Source organism: Meriones unguiculatus, chromosome 6, assembly GCF_030254825.1.
Source record: "Meriones unguiculatus strain TT.TT164.6M chromosome 6, Bangor_MerUng_6.1, whole genome shotgun sequence".
Taxonomy (NCBI): Eukaryota; Metazoa; Chordata; class Mammalia; order Rodentia; family Muridae; genus Meriones; species Meriones unguiculatus.
In genome coordinates this window covers 84457470-84477158 of record NC_083354.1, presented here as the reverse complement: position 1 = coordinate 84477158, position 19689 = coordinate 84457470, and the positions used below count along the sequence as shown (strand labels likewise).

The window sequence follows — 19689 nt, the reverse complement described above, 5'->3', positions numbered from 1 at the left end:
ACAGAGCTAGATACCAAAGGATACAACAGGGAGTAGGAAAATGTTGTATTCCCTAAAAACAGCTCCGTAAAAACCCTCAAAATATTCAACAAATTAAACTTCAACTGTTAAAAGCTCGGAGCTGGCAAGAGTATAGGAGATCAAACGTAGGTTGTATAAATATAAGTAAACTGTAAGTGGGTATAAGCTTTCTGTTGGACCAAATGAAGCAATATATATGTACATATGAAAAATGTAAAATAAGAAATTTGACTCTAAGATTATACACATTTGGGCTGGAGAGATGGCTCAGGGGTTAAGAACACTGTCTGCTCTTCCAGAGGTCCTGACTTCAATTCCCAGCAACCACATGGTGGCTCACAACCATCTATACGGGGATTTGATGCTCTCTTCTGGCAGGCAGGTGTTCATGCAGATAAAGCACTCACCTACATGAAATAATAAATTAATAAATTAATAAATATTTTTTTAAAATTATACACATTCTAAGTGATGTATGCCAAAGAGAATAGGTAACTTAAGGTCTGTTAACAGGAGTAGAGCTAATTCTTTTTTTGTTTCTCCAGGAAACAGGTCTAGACTTAGTCTCTGAGAAGACAGATTACAAGTAAGCACCTGTACTGTGAATTTTATGTGTAAAATTCTATGCTTACACATATGCCTATAGAAAAATCTGAAAGGTTTAGAGCAATTCATCTCAGCGGGGAGGAATTTCAGGAGTGTGTTAATCCCTTCGTTGTTATCCACGGTGTATCACTTTTACTTTTTAATAAATATATCATCACTATCATACACAGGGGCTCACTGTATAGCCCTGGCTGGCCCTGAACTTACAGAGATCTGTCCATGTACTGGGATTAAAGGCATATGCCCCTAATCTGTTTGTGCACCACCCAACCCTGAGCTCAATTAGACATATATGATAAAAGACATGCATGCTCTATTAACAGAAATGGGGGTCAAACCTTAAATTTGTCAGCCTTCTCTGGGCAAAATATGCAAAAGAGGTAAATTACACACAAACACACACATCTTTGTTGTAACAGATGTTTGTGAACTGTGTGTGACGGCGAGAATCAAAGCTTACATGATGCTGGGCAGCTAGAGACTGAAAGTGCATATGGCAAAAGTGAAAGCCACACTCTCCACTCTGTGGCTTAGGTAGGCTTAGTCCAGTGTCTGGAAATGACAGCATGCTCTACCATGTCTCTGAGTCATTGGAGGCATAAACCCTTGCGAAAGGGGCCAAGGTGAAGAGGGACAGGCAGGAGGCTGCAGGGATGGTGTTAGTGGGGTTACATCAAGGTGCTGTATGTGCATGTGTGATAATGTCATAACATAATGTCAAAGTATTTTTATATATATGTATGAAAATGTCATGTGTGAAAGTGCCATTGTCTTATACAATTAATGTGTGCTTTTTTTTTTTTTTAAGAAAAAGACTTCTGAACAAAATGGTCCTGAAACTGCCCTTCTCCCCCTCACTCCATCCATGTTCCATGCCCTGACACTTTCTGATTTCTTCCACTGCATCAAGTACCAGTGTGTGCATCCATTCACGAGGATTTTTAAAATTATTATCATTATTTATTACAATTTATTCATTTTGTATCCTGGTTGTAGCCCCCTTCCTGGCCCTACCCTCCCTTCCTCTTCCCCCCACTGTGTTCCTCCCCTAGTCTACTAATAGGGGAGGTCCTCCTCCCCTACTATTTGACCCTAGCCTATCAGATCTCATCACGACTGTCTAGATCCTCTTTCTCTGTGGCTTAGTAAGGCTACCTTGACAGGGAGAGGTGATCAAAGTTCATGCCAGTGAATGCCCCTGCTCCCCTTACTAGGGAACCAACGTTGAGCTGCATTTGGGCTACATCTGAGCACGGGGTCTAGGTCCTCTCCAGGCATGGTCTTTGGTTGACTCATCAGTCTCTGCAGGGGGCCCTGGGCCCAGATTTTTGGCTCTGTTGGTTTCCTTGTGGAGCTCCCCCTTCTTCCATAAGACAACACAAGCTTCTAAGAGCCAAAGTTTTGCCTTGATCTCCACATAATCACACTTGTTAAAAATGAATTTGTCCTTATTTCAAAGGTTTGCACAGATAAAGGTCTCTATATAATCCACTAGTATAAGAATGAGAAAATCTATGTTAAATTGAGAGATTGAGACTCTATGTAAAGCATGTAGACTGGCAGCTAGATCCCACTTCAACTTACCATGATGTAATGTCTCTCTACTCTTGGAAACCTAAAGACATTTGCTTTGAATACATGATGAGTATGAATAAACCTTTCTCCCCAAACTTGGACATCTTTACTATAAACAAAACATTCTCTTTCCAAGTAAAATATAACACCATATGTGTTTTTTTTTTAATCTTTCACACTGTTTTACTTTTTCAGAAAATAAAACCGAAAAGTCAAAGATCTTCTCACGATAAACACCTTCTTGTATGCTACAGTCAAAACTTTTTTAAAGCTTTTTATACTTTATGGGTTGATTTATCACCATTGCCTCTAAAATGATCAAGGCAACTTTCTACCTGGGATTTCAAATTCTCTATGCCCTGTGTTTGCAGACTTCCAGATCCCTACAGCCTTCATTACCATGAAGGCTTCTCATGGTATACTAAGAGTCTCTAAGGTCACAGCTAAGAAGCAGGGGCATGACTGTACTGGCAATCACCTGGACAATGTGCCTTGGGACATGTCTTTCAAGCTCATGATGTCTCTGAGGACACCTCAAGAGATGTAGCCATCTAACTAGTGGTTTGAGATGATGATGAAAACTCAAGATTCCCTTGTTACAAAAGACAGGCTCAGCCTTTGGCTTTGGCAGCTAGAAAGACCAGCTCCAAGTCAAGGGTTTGAGAGTATGGTAAACTTGACTTAGTGACAATGAATCTATCCATGAAAGCCAAAGAAAATGTAAACTCCCTGAAGGGTTATAGAAACAAAAATAAACACATAATTTGACACATTAGTTCATAAAGGTCTTATATTTGTTATGTTTAAAGTCATAGGAGATTTGATTAGCGCATGCTGTGAATATAAACTATTTGCAATACTGGAAAGGATGAAAGGAAAAAGGGAGGGAACGAGGGAGGGAGAGAGGAAGGAAGAGAGGAAGGGGAGGAAGATTGTAGGCTCCAGTGATGACGCATAGCTAAGTTAGTGATCCTGGTCAGCACTGGGACAGCCCCGGGACACCTTGTATACCAAGCGGCACGGCCTCCTGACCGGCTGAAGAATGACACTTCCTCACTACACCCCATCATCTGAATGAGCAACTCAACAAAAGCCGCTCTCAGAGCTGAGGGCTTCCCCATGTTGCTGTTGTCATGTTGTTCATCACAACGCTGAAAGTGGCGGAGATTCCAGAAACAGGAGTGGTTATCAGGGTTGTACCTAAGTCATGTCAAAGGACCTAGATAGACAGCTCTGGCCACTTCTCTACATTTATAAGCATCCTCCAAATTTCTGCACTATCTGCCTTGTTGGCTTTCAACCTTTAGAGGATGGCGGCTGTGCTAGCTGAGATGGCGGATTCCACAGATTGCCTGCCACCCATCAAAGCCCCACAGGTGCCAGCCGAGTCCCAGCTGCATCTGAAGGGCTCACAGAAAGAACAGAACTTGTCCCTGCTGTCCTTAAAACGTACCACAGAATACTGAAAGACAGTGACTCTTGTGAGCTACTTAAACGTGTTCTCTGTTCTTAATTCTGATGACATTACAAGGGAACATAGGATAGAATGCGTGATAGAATGCGAAGGAATTATTCTTTCAATGACTGACATTACTAACTTGGAGAAAATATGCCATTATAAAGTGTCAGAAGTTAAATCTAAACAAGATAAGTTTACATGTTTGTTGAAATCTATGCTATTAAACACACACCACGACATGCATGAGCCTCAAAATGCTGAAGTAGGCCGAACTTATGGAAAGGACCAGTGCACGCTGCACCACGTGACCCGCCAGCCCTTTTCAGAAAGTGCTCTGTCACAGTAGACTCAGTGATGACAATGGTTATGTAAATGTTTTGATGAGTCCTGTAAGCACCCGGTTACAGGTTACAGGGTCTCACAAAGCAGTGGGAACATGAAATGCGGAAGCCCCTTCCTTACCATCTGAAATGTCATCTACCAACCACACATCCCGGGGGGGAGTGGGGGGCGAGGCATGGGTCCTCTGTTCCACCCATGAACCACTAACATGTATTTTGTTCTGTTTCTACAGAGGCTGTATAAAATCCGAGAGTGGTTCTAACTGATCTTACAGACCTGAATTAGGCCTCTCGGGACAAAGCCACGTTTGGCCTTCTCTCTTTAGATCTCGCTTGGAAGTCAGCTGTGAAGACCCTGATAGTAAGACAGCCAGGTTACTCCAGCACAAAGGCAAAGTGTAGCCCATAGGCTGATGCGGAAGAAAGGCACCTAGCTTCTTAACACGGAAAAGTCACAGCGCTGCTTTTCTCTTCATTAAAGGGAAATTTATAATCTACCACAGCACAATAGGGAAGAATTATGTCTCGGTCCATTTAAGTCATTTCCCTAGCAACTTCAAGGACCATGCACCGTTTATATGCTGCTAAAGCCTTCTCCAGAGCAAGGGGGCAAGCCTCCTCCAGACACTCCTCCAGAGGCCTGCAGTGTATCAGAGAGGTCACGTCACAACCCGACCTCTACCACGGATTGCATTCCTAGGCACAGCGGTGTCTTCGTGTGCACTGAGGGGTCACTAGGAGTTTTGTTAAAGGGAGAGTGAGCTGTCAAAGACAAGGCACCAGAAACTAAGCTGCTGTTACTCCTCTCCAGAGACCCGAACAGGAGCTGAGGGAATGGGAACTGCAATGGTGAGGAGAGCTACAGTGACCTCGAGGGCTCAGTGATTATCCGCTTGGTTTGGTTCCTACGGCCTGCCTACCTACCTACCTTTTCACCTACACGACTGTACGTGCTCTGACCTTTCTACCCACACTATTCTACATGCTTTGACCTTCCCACCTACACCAGGGTACATGCCTCACCTTTCACTTTTCGACCCGTGCCACTGTGCATGCAAAAAACACCTTTGATTTCCTTTTGCAGAAACACAGTAATCAATGACATTCAGAGATGCGCTAGAGCACACAGATTTTCACACACCAACTGCCTGTCTCATGGGAGGCCATGAGCATTTGCAGCGATAAATTACATTAGTGTTATACTATAGCCAAAACCTACTTATTAATGTTTGTCAAAAGCACATTACCACACTGGAGAAACACAGACTTATAAAACCACTCAGTTACGTTTTTAAAAATATACAAAAACTAGGCTTCACTTACTTGTATTGATCAGAAATTGGTTTGACACACCAGGATGATCCACATCATGTATTGCACTGGCGAAAATGGCTGCGAGAATCTCCAAGTCTGTGAACACAGCCTGGAAAACCAACAGTACAAGTGATATTAGCATGGTATTCCGGAGCTATATGAGTGAGAGTACTATATAAACAAATGAAGCAAACCCCAGGATTCAGAAGGAACAAGGAACTCTCTTACGGATGAGTTTCATAAATGTGATTTCAAAGCAGAAACACTTCATCTGACTTTGTTACACATCACAACAAAATCTATTTGTTATATTTTTCAAAAAGTAGGGTATCTGCAATGATGCTGAGAGGAAATACGAGCTTATGGGTAAGAGGCTTAGTGATATACTCCGAGAACATATCAATAATGCCTGAGAAGTTCTTTTCTTTCATCTTCCTGTCATCCAAATCACCAGCTCTTAGCCTCAGTGCCGACAAGGCTGTAGTTAGGGCATTCTGCATGTTACTGTGCTGTCTGGCAAATTTCTCGCCTTTACTCACAACATGCTGGGATCTGTACAACCAAAAATGTCCCCAGATATTCCCCAAATGTCCCTGGGTGTAGAGATGGAGGAAACCAGGATGGAAATTGTCCCTAGTTGAGACCCACTCAGCCAAATAATAAGCTATAAGCAGAATTTTATAACGAAAAGCCTAAACTATACAACTAAGAATCTTTCCCCAAATAATGATGGAAATCAAATCCCTTTACTAAACACTTCACAGAACAACTTTTTTAGGACTTGGAAAATCTAAAAAGGCATTTCTTTCTAATAAATTCTTGGAAAGTATTAACGACGTGTTGCTTATATTTTAGAACACAATCGTCCTTTGAATTATACCATCAGACTAAAGTCCCAGAAAACAACCTTGCCAGAAGTCAGATGTGTGTGTGCAGTATGCACTGGATCATTCCAAAGTAGCAAATATCATAAACAGATGAATCCCAACAGCTTTTTGACCAGCTCTCACAGACAAAATTCATCAAGGGATCCGTTGCTTATTGGCAATAATTTCTCCTTATAAGTGGGCACATTAAGACAGTGCTGTCTGTACTTCGAGGCCCCTCCCCCATCGTCAACGTTTAAGAGCTCTTCATAAGTGGCAGATGAGTGCTGATGCCGTGTTAGAAAACAGCCTGACCTCCAAAGCAGGTGTGGACAGTAGCACGTGAGTGGACTGGACCACGTCTGCGGCATGGATGTTGTTGTGATACGCCACGTCAGCGTGGTAATGGTCTTCCAGAGTCATGAGATACGTGATTAGAGTGTCTACTGGAATTTTAAATGTTTTTAATAAATCCCGTTCCTGTAAGAAAAGAAAAATCTCCTTAACGTTTTTGGCTTTTTAATAAAACTCGTTCCCCCAAGTATGTTAAAAGAAAATCGTACGCTGGTGTTGCCTGCCAGCAGCCCAGAAATGAAACGGTGTTTTCTCATATCTACTGAGGGAAATGGAAATATCTGGGAAGGACAGAAACTCTGGTACTAGCGCCCAGCTGAGCTGTCCTTCCAAGACCAACAGTCCTAGCGGAGGGGAATAGTGTGAGCAAAAGCTCCTGCAGGAAGCTTCACCACAGCTGCTGACAAGGTCCCTCCGTCACACCAGATGAACCCACATTTCCTCTTAGGCTGGCGCTGCCCATCTAGTCCCAAGATACCAGTACCAGCCCCAGCTTCTCAATGAAGCCCCACCCTGACATGGCACAGAGGCAAGAACAAGAAATGGATTAAAAAAAAAAAAAAAGATGGCAGAATACTAAAAAGATGCTCACAGGATTATATTCCGGTTAATCAGCAGGGGGCTTGTTTGTTTAGAATATTACCAAGTTTGCACTGGGGAGATAATTTTATAACTATCATTAATATCCTGTTTCCATTCCCCCACATTTCTTAAATAGAAAAAAAATGCTATTATGCATATCTTTTGCATACTGTATTTGTTATTATGTTCCTTGTAAAGGAGCAATAGAACAGAGGCATCAAAATAAGCCAAAGGGGATGATTAGAATACATAATTCATAGCTTAAAGGCTGAACACATTGGGTGAAAAATGACCCCAGCGCCTCATTGTTGAGGGGCCACTGTTAACAGGTGACTGTGATCACAGGATGACAGTACTAACTTCATTAGTGAGTTCACAGCTAACTGGACTCCCAAGAAGGAGGGCACAGCTGAAAGAGGAAGACCACTAGGAGCGTGCCTTTGCACAGTCCAGCCTGTCCCAGGATACCTTCTCCTGCCCTTCCTCTCTCCGTCTGTCTGTTCATTTTACTCTGCCATGATTTTTGCCCCATGGTGTACCTTATCACAGCCTAAAGGCAATGGAGCAGCTGACTAGACCCTCTGAAACCGTGAGTCAAAACAAATGATTCCTGCTTCTAAAATGATTTCCTTAAGCATGTTGTCGCAACAACAGAAAATAACTGATACAGTCCGGTTAGAAGAAATTCAAGGACATTACCTGAAAAATGGTGTGCATGATAACAGTCAGAGGCCGATTCCCAGAAAGCTCTGCTATTCTGAAAACATGGAGACCCCATTTGTTCACATCCTCTAGTTCCTAAGGTGAAGAAAAACATCCAAAGAAGACGAAGTTGAACAACAGGTGATAACAAACAGAAGCATTTAAAAATTACTGACTTTAATGAAAAACACTGCTCTAGTAAAATAAAGAATTGTAATGGATTCTTTAAAATGTACTGATGTAAACACATTCAAAGTTAAGGGACGTTCATTCAACTGTACTGAAAACTAAATATTGCTTAAACTTACAAGTCTGATAATAAATTACTTTCATATGCTTTCATTATCAACCTCAAATAATTTCAATAAATAAAATCTATTTACAGAATCTACTTGGCCTAAAATCCAGAAGGGATGATCAATTACTAACTCTCCAAGGTCAAAAACTCAAATCAAGATGCTTAGAAGTAAACAAACAAGCAACAAGAAACCAAGACACATCAACCAAGTCACATACCTAAATCTACGTATGAATAAACTAATAATTTATAGAGTGTTATGAAGTGATTTTCCCACCTTCAATTCAAGGCCTGGAGAGATGGCTCAGCAGTTAAGAGCAACTGTTGCTCTTCCTGAAGACCTGAGTTCAGTTCCTAGCCTCCAACGTTAGGTGGCTCTTAACTGGTGCTAACTCCAGGTACAGGGAATTTGATACCCTCTTCAGGCCTCCACTGGCACTGCTCTCACTTGCATGCATGTGTTTGTGCACGCGCTCTTGCAGTCTCTCTCTCTCTCTCTCTCTCTCTCTTTCTCTCTCTCTCTCTTTCTGTCACTTCAACAAAACAGGTGTGTTGTTTTTGTTTGTTTGTTTTGTTCTGCTTTGTTTTGAGGCACGGTCTCACTGTGCTGCTCTGGCTGTTGCAGAACTCGCTTTGTAGACCAAGCTGGCCTCAAACTCACAGAGACCCACACACCTCTGCTTCCCAAGTGCTGGGAGATTAAAGGCCTGTACCACTATGCCTGACTCTAAAACAATTTGGAAAATCAAATAAACTAATGAACTTTTCTATCGGTCTAAAAGAAAAGACAGAGAATTCATGGGGGGAAAAATTACAGCGTGATCCCTGAGATCAGCTTACCTTGGCCAGGACATCCTCCTGCTCTGTTTTCACCCCAAACCTTGGGATACAGGAATTAGTCAGGCTGGAGCTATGCATCAGCTTCTTGACCCCGCTGATCTGAGACATCGGCCTTTTCTTTTTCTCCTTTTCCTTCTGAGTTGGAGAGGGGATTTCCACTTCATGTTGCTTATCTTAAGAAATCCAGAAAGCGCCCCACATTTACTTTGAATTCAACTTTATTTTTTAATTGCACAACACACAAATAAGCACACTGTAACTGTTCACTGTGTATTCTAGGAAGTGGTTCCAGATGCTACTTTTTCTTTTAGAGTTGACTACAAGTGGATCTTCTCAAACACGAAATTAGACAGATTCTACTTTCTTATCAAAGGCCTCTTGATAGATCATCCTAAGAGAAAACTGGTCTTACAGGGACCACGTACAGCCACAGCGTGATCTAACGAGAGGCCTATATGCTCCTTTTTGCAGTCAAAGCTATAGACGTAAGGCGTCTTGGCACGTTCGTCTCTGTTACAGGCAGTGGACAGCCTTTACTCATCCTTATGTGGTATAGGCTCAACCAACATCTGCATAAGAATTTGCTTCTTAATACACACTAGTTCTGCCTTAAAACTAAATTCCCATGTCAAGGGGGCATTCAGATTATTAACTTTCATTTACTGCATCTGCTTTACACAGTTAAGGTTAGAAGTGTTGTCTCACAAAGCCACACTCTTTACTCGTCAGCAGAACTTCCCTCAGGAATTGTGCATGGACCGGTCAGCTAGCCTTGGTACTTTCTAGATTGTCAAGCCTTCTAATTTCCTCGTGCCCAGTAGTGGTGGCATTTAATCAAAACGTGTCCAATGCAGGCATGAATAAATAGCTCAGTAGATATCTCATGATTCAGTATTATGAAACACCTTGCTAGAGAGGTAGCTCAGTGGTATAGTGTCTGCCTGGCATGTGCTAGGCTGTAGGCTCCATACCTAGTACTGTCAATAAAAAATAAACAAATAAAATCCACTACATCACCTTCGGTTGATTCTGGGGTTCAGAGACTTGAAGCCCCATTTTGTTACCATTATGGATTTAAGAGAGCTTCTAGAACGTATGCTTGGGTTCCAGAACAAGTTCAAACTCTAACTGCCCTCTGAAAATAAGCCATCGAACAGGTCGTAAGCGAAGCTTGCAAGCCAGCACTGCTGTTCTCACCTAAGAACGTGTTCGAGATGTACTCCGACACCTGGTTTCCAGACCGGCTCATTTCAGAGAGGTGCGTCAGCTCCCGGTTCAGCATCCTCTTAAACTGAAAGGCAGAAGGGGACGGAGTGAGGGGACACTGGGAGGGTCACGGCATCAGCATACCCCAAGACACGGTGAAGCGCGCCCAGGGAATGTTTACTATCCACTATCCGGTGTGAGTTTCTCCAATGTTGGGAAGTTACAGCATCGTGACAGTGGCCGGTAGGCACGTGTCTGTAGGAGCCCGTGAAGTGAGGTCAGTAGGAATGAGAAACTGAGTTTTGAATTTCACCTGGCTTTAAGTATCTTCAATGTAGCCATTTAAAGTTAGCCAGTATGGAGTATGACACTTAATGGCATTGATCGGTGGATAAAATAACTTTTAAAGTAAAGGTATTTTTGTCATCCATGTAACAAAGTGTAATAGATGGCTACCGAACAATTAACACGGTATTCTATATTTCTGCTTGTCTATTTTCCTCTGCTTTTGACTGTTTCGCATATTTATAGAGTCAATTTTAGCCGTTTTCACACCCCATACCTCCACTGGCGCCCTTCTTCCCAACAAATCTCTCCCCCTACTTTCATGTCTTCCTTTTTGCCTGTGATGCACCGAGTTTAACATCCTATTCTTTTAGCAACTGATTGATCACTATCAAAAATGAATATATAACAATGGTCAAATGTAAAAGCATAATCGTTTTTAACCACAGTGAAAAACTGAATAGATTTATTTTGAGTGTTTTCTCGGGGCTTTGGGAAATACATCTGAGTAAATCCTACCTAATATTTCCTTCTAAATACAACGTCCAAAACACAACACCTGAAAACACTACGTAATGTTTCCTTCTGAGGCTGTATACAAGCAGGGAGTGTAATTAGCATTAGTTCTTGGAAACCACAGGATTCGCCGATCCATCTCCCACTGCACGAAAGCAGGTCAATGGCTGGGTCCCTGCTTCACAACCTTGTTTATTTCACTGAGGTGGCAGTGCCTGTTTCCAGCAGGTGCACTGAGATCTGCAGCCGCTGCTGCAACAGGGAAATGCAGATCAGAGCTCCTCTGAGATCTCCCACATCTCCCCAGTCAGAATGGCAATGAAGAAGGTGAGGGCAGATGCTGGTGAAGATGTGGGAAAGGGGACCGCTGCTGGTGGGGGTGTGTGCCGTAGAGCCGCTATGGAAATCAGTCTGGGGAGGGGTCCTCAAAAAGTCTCAGATCTGCCACACGATTCAACAACATCGATCCCGGGCATTTCCCCAGAGGACTCTGTCTTACTGCAGAGGCACTTGCACACTGGTGTTCACTGCTCTTCTAGTCACAATGGCCAAGAAACGGAAACAGCTATACATCAGTGGGTGAGTGGAGAGTGAAAATGTGGTACACTCACAGAATGGGATATTCTCCAGCTTAAAGAAACGACAGTATGAAATGTTCAGATACCTGGATAGAATTAGAAGAGATCATTCTAAGTGATGTAACCCAGACTCAGAAAACAAGCACCACATTTTCTCTCATTGTGGACGTTGGCTTTGGCGCCTTAGATAAGTGTGTATCATTTGGAGGTCGGGGAATTAAAGAGAGACCATATGGATGGCACTTCTTAATGCAAACCCTACCTCGGACTCTGAAAATCTCCCAACCAGGCATGCTAATATACTTCAGTAGTTTTCAAAATTCAGCATTCTGGTTTTGCTTGTTTGTTTGTTTTTTGTTGTTATTGTTTTGTCAGTTTGACACAAGCTAGAGTTATTTGGGAAGGGGAGCCTCAATTTAGAAAATCCCTCTGGGGGTGGAGAGAGGACTCAGTGGTTAAGAGCACTGGGTGCTCTTCCAGAGGACCTGGGTTCTATTGCCAGCACCCACAGAGCAGCCCACAGCATTGGCAGCTCCAGTGGGGATCCAGCACTCTCTTCTTTATTGGCCTCCATAGCCACCAGGGATGCATGGGGTACACAGCACATATGTAGGTGAAATAGCATGCAGAGAGAAAGAGACAGACGGAGAGAGTGGCAGAAAGAGAAAGAGAGAGAGAGAACACCTCCATCAGATTGCCTGATGGAAGCAAGTCTGTAGAGCATTTTCTTAATGATTGACACGAGAGGGTCCAGGTCACTAAGAACAGTCCCACCCTCGGTCAGGTGGGTCCTGAGTTATATACGAGAGCCAGCTATGGGGAGCAAGAATAAACAGCACCCTCCATGGTCCCTGCTTCAGTGCCTGCTCCTGGGTCCCCGCCCTGACTTCCCCTAGTGACAGACCGTTACCTGGAGGTGTGAAGCGAACTAGGCCTTTTCCTCTGAAAGGTGCTTTTGGCCATGGTTTTATCACAGCAACAGAAAGCAAACTAGGATGTTCAGAACAATGCAGTTTTCCAGCATATAAAGTAACTGGTATTAAATACATGATCAAAAATGTAAGTTAAAAACATTATTAGGTTTGGTAGACTCTGAAGCTTTACATTTAGCTATCAGGTCTCTCTTGTCAGCACAGAGAGGAGGAGTGACCTTTGCTTAGCAGCATATATGACCACCTGTGAAAGTAAAACGAGGCTTCCTGAGATTATTTCAAAAGGCATTTGTACTATCCAGTGCTAAAAATCTGTGTCATCTTAGCAAGTTCTGCTTTCTTAAGTAGACTATTAATTTACAGTTAATTAAATGAGCTCACCATTTAGGCTGTCTCACATTTTGCCTGCCACATACTGTGTATTCAGTTATTTGAGTGATTTTGGCTGCCTTCCTTTGTGGTAACCAACTCTGACCTCCAGCCTTTTATACCGATAACTGATTTTTAATCAAGGCACAATGATGGAACTGATTACAGATACGTCTACAGCTAGTCCCCATTTTATCTAATTGCATAAAAAAAAATTGGGCAAGAACCCATAAGGGAAATCACAGCTGTTTCAAGACCATAATATTATGCCTAATATTATGCATAAATCTCTCACATGTAAAAACAATCTCTTGATAAGTCATTCACCCATGGGAAAATGAACACATTGGGTGAAACATACTGGAAAGAAGGTTTTGCAAATATTTGAAATGTGTGCCCAATAAAGATCTTAAGCTGTCCATGCTCTCCGATGAAGTTGCCATTAAGAACTACCTGACCATGACAAAGTGGGGGGGGGGGCACTGCTTTCTGCCAGTGTGAGCCTCTCAGTAGACAGCACAGGAACTGCCAGCCGCCTGGCACCACCTCTTGTACCCACTGAGCCCCATGATGTTCATAATCTGAAGACAACTGAGAAAACCAGACAGAAATCCATAGACCCGGTGTGTCCATCACATGGGCTGATTATGTTGCTGTACACACCAGCAAGAAAAATTTCATGTTCATGTTACCTGAACCACAAATTATTTGATTTTTCTGGAAGGATGCTATTAATACGATGTACAATTATTCTGGGCATTTGTTCACATTACTCATCAAAATGCCAATAACTGGGGTTTTTTTGGTTTTTTTGTTTGTTTTGTTTTGTTTTGTTTTTTTCTTAAAAAAAAAGCCACTGAGAAGAGTCTTCTGTGCAGGCTCACACTGCATGCTCCCTGGATAGTGCTGTTATCATACATTATCATGCATATCAAACATTCCTCCCTCCTCCTTAGTCAAGACATAGGAACGGGGGTTGGAAAAAACCCTGCGTCTTACACACCTGTCTCCCTACCAAGGTTTGCTGTGTTCCAAAGAAGGCAAAGCTCCATTTTAACATAACCAAGAGACAATGGTTAAAGCAGCTCCTTCCCAGGAGAGCTAAGTCAGGGGGCGTTCCAAAAGGCCATTTGCAAAGAGCCAACTAACTCACTACACAAGGGCAACACAACACAACACAAGGGCATTTTTGAATAGTTGTTAAAATTGTTACTTTTTTTTTTTTTTTTTTTTGCTAATGCTAATAAAAATTTCAATCTAGGTATGCTAACCTAATAAACACAAAAGTGGCCGCAAGCACCTTCTCAACTTGTAGTTGGTCACCTAGGGTATTAGAGAGCAATATACTAAAGCATTTAACAGTTCAATTACAATGTAAATTTCTGTCATTTTGAATAACTACACTTATTAACATATTTATAGATGATTATTATGGGTAGGGAAGAAAGGATGGCTTTAGAAAACTGACAGAATGTCTCCTCCTGGCAACATCATTACACTCCCTAATCGATTTAGGATGGGCAAATAGAAACCCCATGAAAACAGCACTTAATTGAGCACGTAGCTATGCTTTAAAGCTGCCTCTGTTTTATGTTGATGAATTATTTTTAACCGGTTCTGTTCTGCTCTAAATGATTTTAGAACACTACAACATATCATGGTTACAACTAGGGGAAAAAAGAGGAAGATTTCTCAGTGGATGCTTTTAAGGTCTTTGTTCTCATGAAGCACCAGTGTGTGTGTGTGTGTGTGTGTGTGTGTGTGTGTGCAGCATTTAAATCATAAAGTGGAATCCAGATGCAGCCGATCTGAATGTTGTGTTGTGTATTTCAGAATCCCAGTTCTTTGCTTTACAGTCTTCCTTTAAAAGGGTTAAAGATGCAAAATAAGTAATGAAACAAAGTAAGCCTTTACAAATTCCATCCTCTGGAGGTGTGTACCACAACTGGGTGCATGACAGGTCCCGTGTGGGTGAAAAGATGCAGTGCAGCCAACAGTCAGAAAACCACTACAGTTTCCATCACGAAATTCTGCTAACGATCATTTGAATATGATGCCCTGCAAGTGTAGAAGATACTAACATTAAGACCTATTTAAATGCCTACTGCATTGACTATTGTTCCCATCATGAAATTCTAACAATCATTTGATGATGCCTTCCTTGCAGGTATGGGAGATAGCAACTGGAAAGAAGGTTTTGCAAATATTTGAAATGTGTGCCCAATAAAGATCTTAAGCTGTCCATGCTCTCCCATGAAGTTGCCATTAAGAACTACCTGACCATGACAAAGTGGGGGGGGGGGGGGCACTGCTTTCTGCCAGTGTGAGCCTCTGGCAGAGAACTGCATTGGCTCTATAAAAATGAATCTTTCAGGACACATAGGACCAAATATCAATATTGACTTTCTTGAAAGGTTTTAGGGACCAAATGTTAACGCAGGAACAAAGCAGCCAGCATGTTTTTCCCCCCTAAAAGGTAAGTCCTAAGAGTCTATATTTATATCTGCGTAGACATGGGTCACAGTCATAACACAGAGTCCTCTAAATGCCTCAGTGAGCTGTAATGGCTAAGAGGTAGAGTCTGGGGGAGGGTGTGAGATTTCTTATGTTACTTTTTTACTAGAATTCAAAAACGAGAAATGGCTAGCAAAATTCAGACAATGAAAATACGGAAACCATTTTAAAAATCTGTACTACCCTAGAGATTTAGAGAGAAACAAGAAATCCTAACTGTATAGACACCAAAACAGAGATAAGATTTTTTTTTAGCTTCCTTAGAATTTTAATCAACCTCAACAGCAACCATGAAAGTTTCCTTCCTAAAGAAAAAGAAGAACCAAACCTTCAATCAGAAAGTACTTAAGGCAACAGAATAGATATCTTTGAAAATGCATTGTGACTGGTTCGTACATTCAAGACTGAACCCTACTTTCTGAAATGATGCTTCTTTTGGGACTGAATCAGGGTTTCCTACTTCCTGCTCCTATCATGCAGGCAGAGCTCAATGACAGCTTTACCACAGCGCAGGCAAAAAGGCTGCCTGGCATCCTCACAACCCTAGCAATTTCTTGAATGAATTCATTCCTTGAGACCAAAATAAAGCCACAGTATGAATAAACTTACCTACAGTTATCCCCAAATAATCAAATTTGAGCAATAATGAAAAGCATTTGAATTGTCAAAGTACATCATCTACAGCTTTAAAGACAAAGGTGGGGGGAAAAACACACCATTTTCCTCTCAAAGTCAAAAAAAGTAGCACTGATAGTTAGAGCCATACATCAACTGATACTATTTAAATGCTGCATGCTAATCAGAATTCATCGGCAAGGAATTTGGTACAGTAATTTATTTCATCATCTTGCTATTTTATAGCGTAATTCAGACTTACACAGTACAAACAGAAGAAGCAATACACATTCAAAAGCTATCTTAATAAGCAAACTACGCCTGACACTCAGTTATACAATCTTATCTTCAGCAACAAAAACACACACTTCTTTCCAGTTCATATCTAAGGGAAGAATTTGTAAAATTGCTCAGACACCATTATAATTTGCTAAAACCCGCCACTTATGCAATCAGAGTAGAGAGTTTTAATGGCAAAATAAATCTTACCTTTATGTAGCCCCAAGACACTGACAATAAATAGTTTGCTTCAGGCATTTTTGATAGATTATGTGTCTTTGTGTATATATATATATATGCCAGCAACTTCTAAGACGTGTAGCTCTTTAAACCTTGATTTTTAACAGTCTCCACAAGGCCATTCAGGATGTGTGAATTTAAAGATTTTTGGTAGTTAAGTATAGATAAGAAAGCATTGTATTAGGAGCCCATCCGGCCGACTTCCCATTAAATACATGCCATTTGTAAAACTCCAGAATGGAACAAAATTCAGCAACTATTCTGAATAAGGAAAATCCATCTGATGAAGGACCAGCTAAAGAGCTAAGGGTCTGCATCTTTCTCTCCCGAGCTCCAGGGCTTAATGAATAATGTATGTCAAGATGCTTAGCTGCAAGAAAGACTAGTTCTGTCAAAGGCTACCAAATAAGGAACTGCGGGGGAAGCCGGGAAGTGACACAGGACCCCGCCCATAGAACCAACTATGCACCAATCGCATTCCACCCCTGGTCTGGGAGGGCAGGGGGCACGGTTGCGGCTCAGGCTGCTTTGTGATTGGTCGGCAGCGAGGTGAGCCTCTGGGGAAAAGAGGCTTTCCTCTCTACATGGTGAACGCCATTTAATAAAGGTCTCCCTGCAGCGCTGAGGCTGCCTGGGAAAAGATGAATGGGGCTTCCCTCTCACAGGGATGAATAACGACCACAAAAACTTCCAGGACCTGTGGTTGTTTCTTAAATAAGTGGTGCCAGTCCCTGTGGAGCTGTCTGTGGATTCCGTTAACCTCCAAAGCCTCCGCGCATTTAAACGGTCCCCTGTCCCAAACACGTGGCTTCCCTGGCGACGAAAGGCGGCTTCGCTTCCTCCCTAGCACACCCCTCAAGCACAGGGATTATAAAATGCCACAAGTCCGGACATCACAAAACAGGACGCATCCCTTTGCACTGGGGAAGGCTGCTTTCAAAATCCTTTGTTTCTATTGCTGTACAGCACCGCCACATTCTATAATGTACGAAGACGACTAAAATATAAATCTGACTAGGGGAGGGAGGAGCGATCTGTAAGTTCATTTCCCTGGAGGGATACAGAATGCAGTTACGCATATTGATTCCAGCTTCCATACTCTGATCAGGGGAGCATTTAGGATTCCACGTGAAGTTGAGAAAGGGCTGAACAGCTTTCAGGAATGCAGAATTGAAATGGAGAGTGGTCACACCTTTTGTCAGTACAGCTAAAAAGGCTGGCATGCTTTTGGGAGAGCCAATCTTTTCCACTCTGTTTGACAAAGCATTGTTCTATGTAACTTTTATCCTAAAGAGGTCTTGTGGATGAGAAGTGGGAGAAATGCATTTCTCTTATTCTACTACAAACTTCTGCATAAGGCTCCTATTCTTGTCCCTGTCTATCACTCAGGGCTTCTGTGACTCCCTGAGGTGGTTACTGTAAAACCTTTTTCAACAGTATCTTTTCACTGTAACACTTGTCTGGCACAGTCATTCTACAGAGACACTGTCCAAAATTCCAGGTACATTCAGCCAACTGTGTGCTGAAAATGCTAAATGCAATGCTCCAGAAGTAAGAATTCACAAGTGTTTAATAACACTGGTAGTAGACTGTTGCTAATGTTCTAGTATATTTTTATCTTTTTTTTTTTTTTTCTGTGCCTTATTTACAAATTGTTAGAGCCTCGTCTAGGGTTCTGTACTATCCATGTTTTAAGACAGGGGTCCTAAAATGTGGCCTGTGAGCAAAGGTGAGAAAGGGCTTCTCTGCCTCAGATGTTTCTATTGGGTCCTTGCTGTTGGGGTGCTCAAGCACTCTTCACGTCTTTGGGTTCATTTCCTAAGTTCTTCTACATTCTCAACTCCAATACTCCATCAGAATAAAGCACCAGAACACCCTTCAGCCCCTTCTGCCCTCCATTTTTCTTACCTTTGACATACCTGCCTTACTCCATCAGGTTTTCCAGCCCCTCCACTTCTCTGCCCTTCTCCGGGTCTCTCCTGTCATGCCTTTGCCTCCTATTAAAGCTTCCCCTCCGGATCTCCAGACTCTGTTTCAGGCCTACACTTGTCTGTGGCTGCGTCTCACCTGAACTTTAGTACCGTGTTTCCAAATTCACAATACTCTCCCATTTCAAATGCCCAGCCAGTCTCCTGGACCTTTTTCAAAACCGTGAACCATTTTTCTATTTAAAGGAGTTCGTATAACTACTCCAGCTGCAGTCACTGGGCCCATGTTTCTGTGACTCTTTCTGTCCATTCAGTAGGTGTCTCGTGTGAGTCACACGCTATCAGGTGTTTAGTATAAATCATCCAACCGAATCCTTGGGTAACCCTGGGATGTTCCCTTCTACCACAGTGCTCCCTCCTTCACACAACGCGACGAGCAAGTCCTGTCTTCTCTCACACGCCGTCTCGCCCAGGCTGTTCCTTCCCATTTCCACTCTCGGAGCCTTCATCTCTAGATGAAGAGTCTTCAGCTCTAGCAGCACACACGCTGCCCTGTCCATGAGATTTAGGTCCTACTGCTGCGTGCTATGTGCTTCTCCTCTACGCACAGCTGACTTCATTGCAGAAAAGGCACTCAGGATTTTCCCATCCTTCTTTGGCAGGTTAGGCATCAAGTTAGCACATCTTTGGATTGTATCGCTAGCGCCTTTGACTTAGAAAGTGCTATTTCAGTCGCTGACTTGGGTGGTTTCATTTTTTTTTTAATCTTTCAACAAATTTTATGTTGATAAGATTAAAATGCAATTTACATTTCTGAAGTGGCCCTAATCACATTTCTGCCATTTTTTTTTTTTTACTCTGTATTTATGCCAGGAAGTGTTGTTGCTAGTACTGACGATTACAAAAGCAAAATGCCGATCTGCTCTGAACAACACGAAGCTACTGCACATCCTATGGTACCAAATGGCCACAATTTAATTTTGTATATAAATTAAACGATCAAAGCCACACCTCATCAGCATGCAAACTCACTCTAGTCTTCAGTAAGCACACCAAGAACTATTTTAAAACGCAGCTCTCTGCGATCTATTACCAGTAAGTGTTCGATCGACGTGTTTGTTTTATATAGCCATATACTTAGGAGCACATAAACGTGTCCCAGACAGAGGGGTCGCAAGAAGCCTTGCTTTAGCGCACTGTCTTAGCTTGTAGGGGCCCGTGGTGGCAGATAACCTGGCTGTAATATTCTACAGTAAGTGTGTGCCAGCC

The 19689-nt window shown here is 42.3% G+C and overlaps 1 protein-coding gene across 8 annotated transcripts in view; it reads right to left on the bottom strand.

Moving 5' to 3' along the window:
* The window catches only part of Pde4d (phosphodiesterase 4D), an 820129-nt gene that overhangs the window by 11588 nt on the left and 788852 nt on the right, over window positions 1-19689 (bottom strand). For 7 of the 8 annotated variants that reach the window (XM_060385704.1, XM_060385705.1, XM_060385706.1 and 4 more), the window contains 5 exons: window positions 10156-10249; window positions 8959-9131; window positions 7818-7916; window positions 6498-6662; window positions 5326-5425 (listed from right to left, as the gene is read on the bottom strand). In XM_060385704.1, coding sequence (XP_060241687.1) covers window positions 5326-5425; window positions 6498-6662; window positions 7818-7916; window positions 8959-9131; window positions 10156-10249 — 631 coding nt within the window. Of the gene's footprint in view, window positions 1-5325; window positions 5426-6497; window positions 6663-7817; window positions 7917-8958; window positions 9132-10155; window positions 10250-16462; window positions 16891-19689 lie in introns of those variants that run through there. The other variant, XM_021658813.2, reaches the window with a different exon arrangement.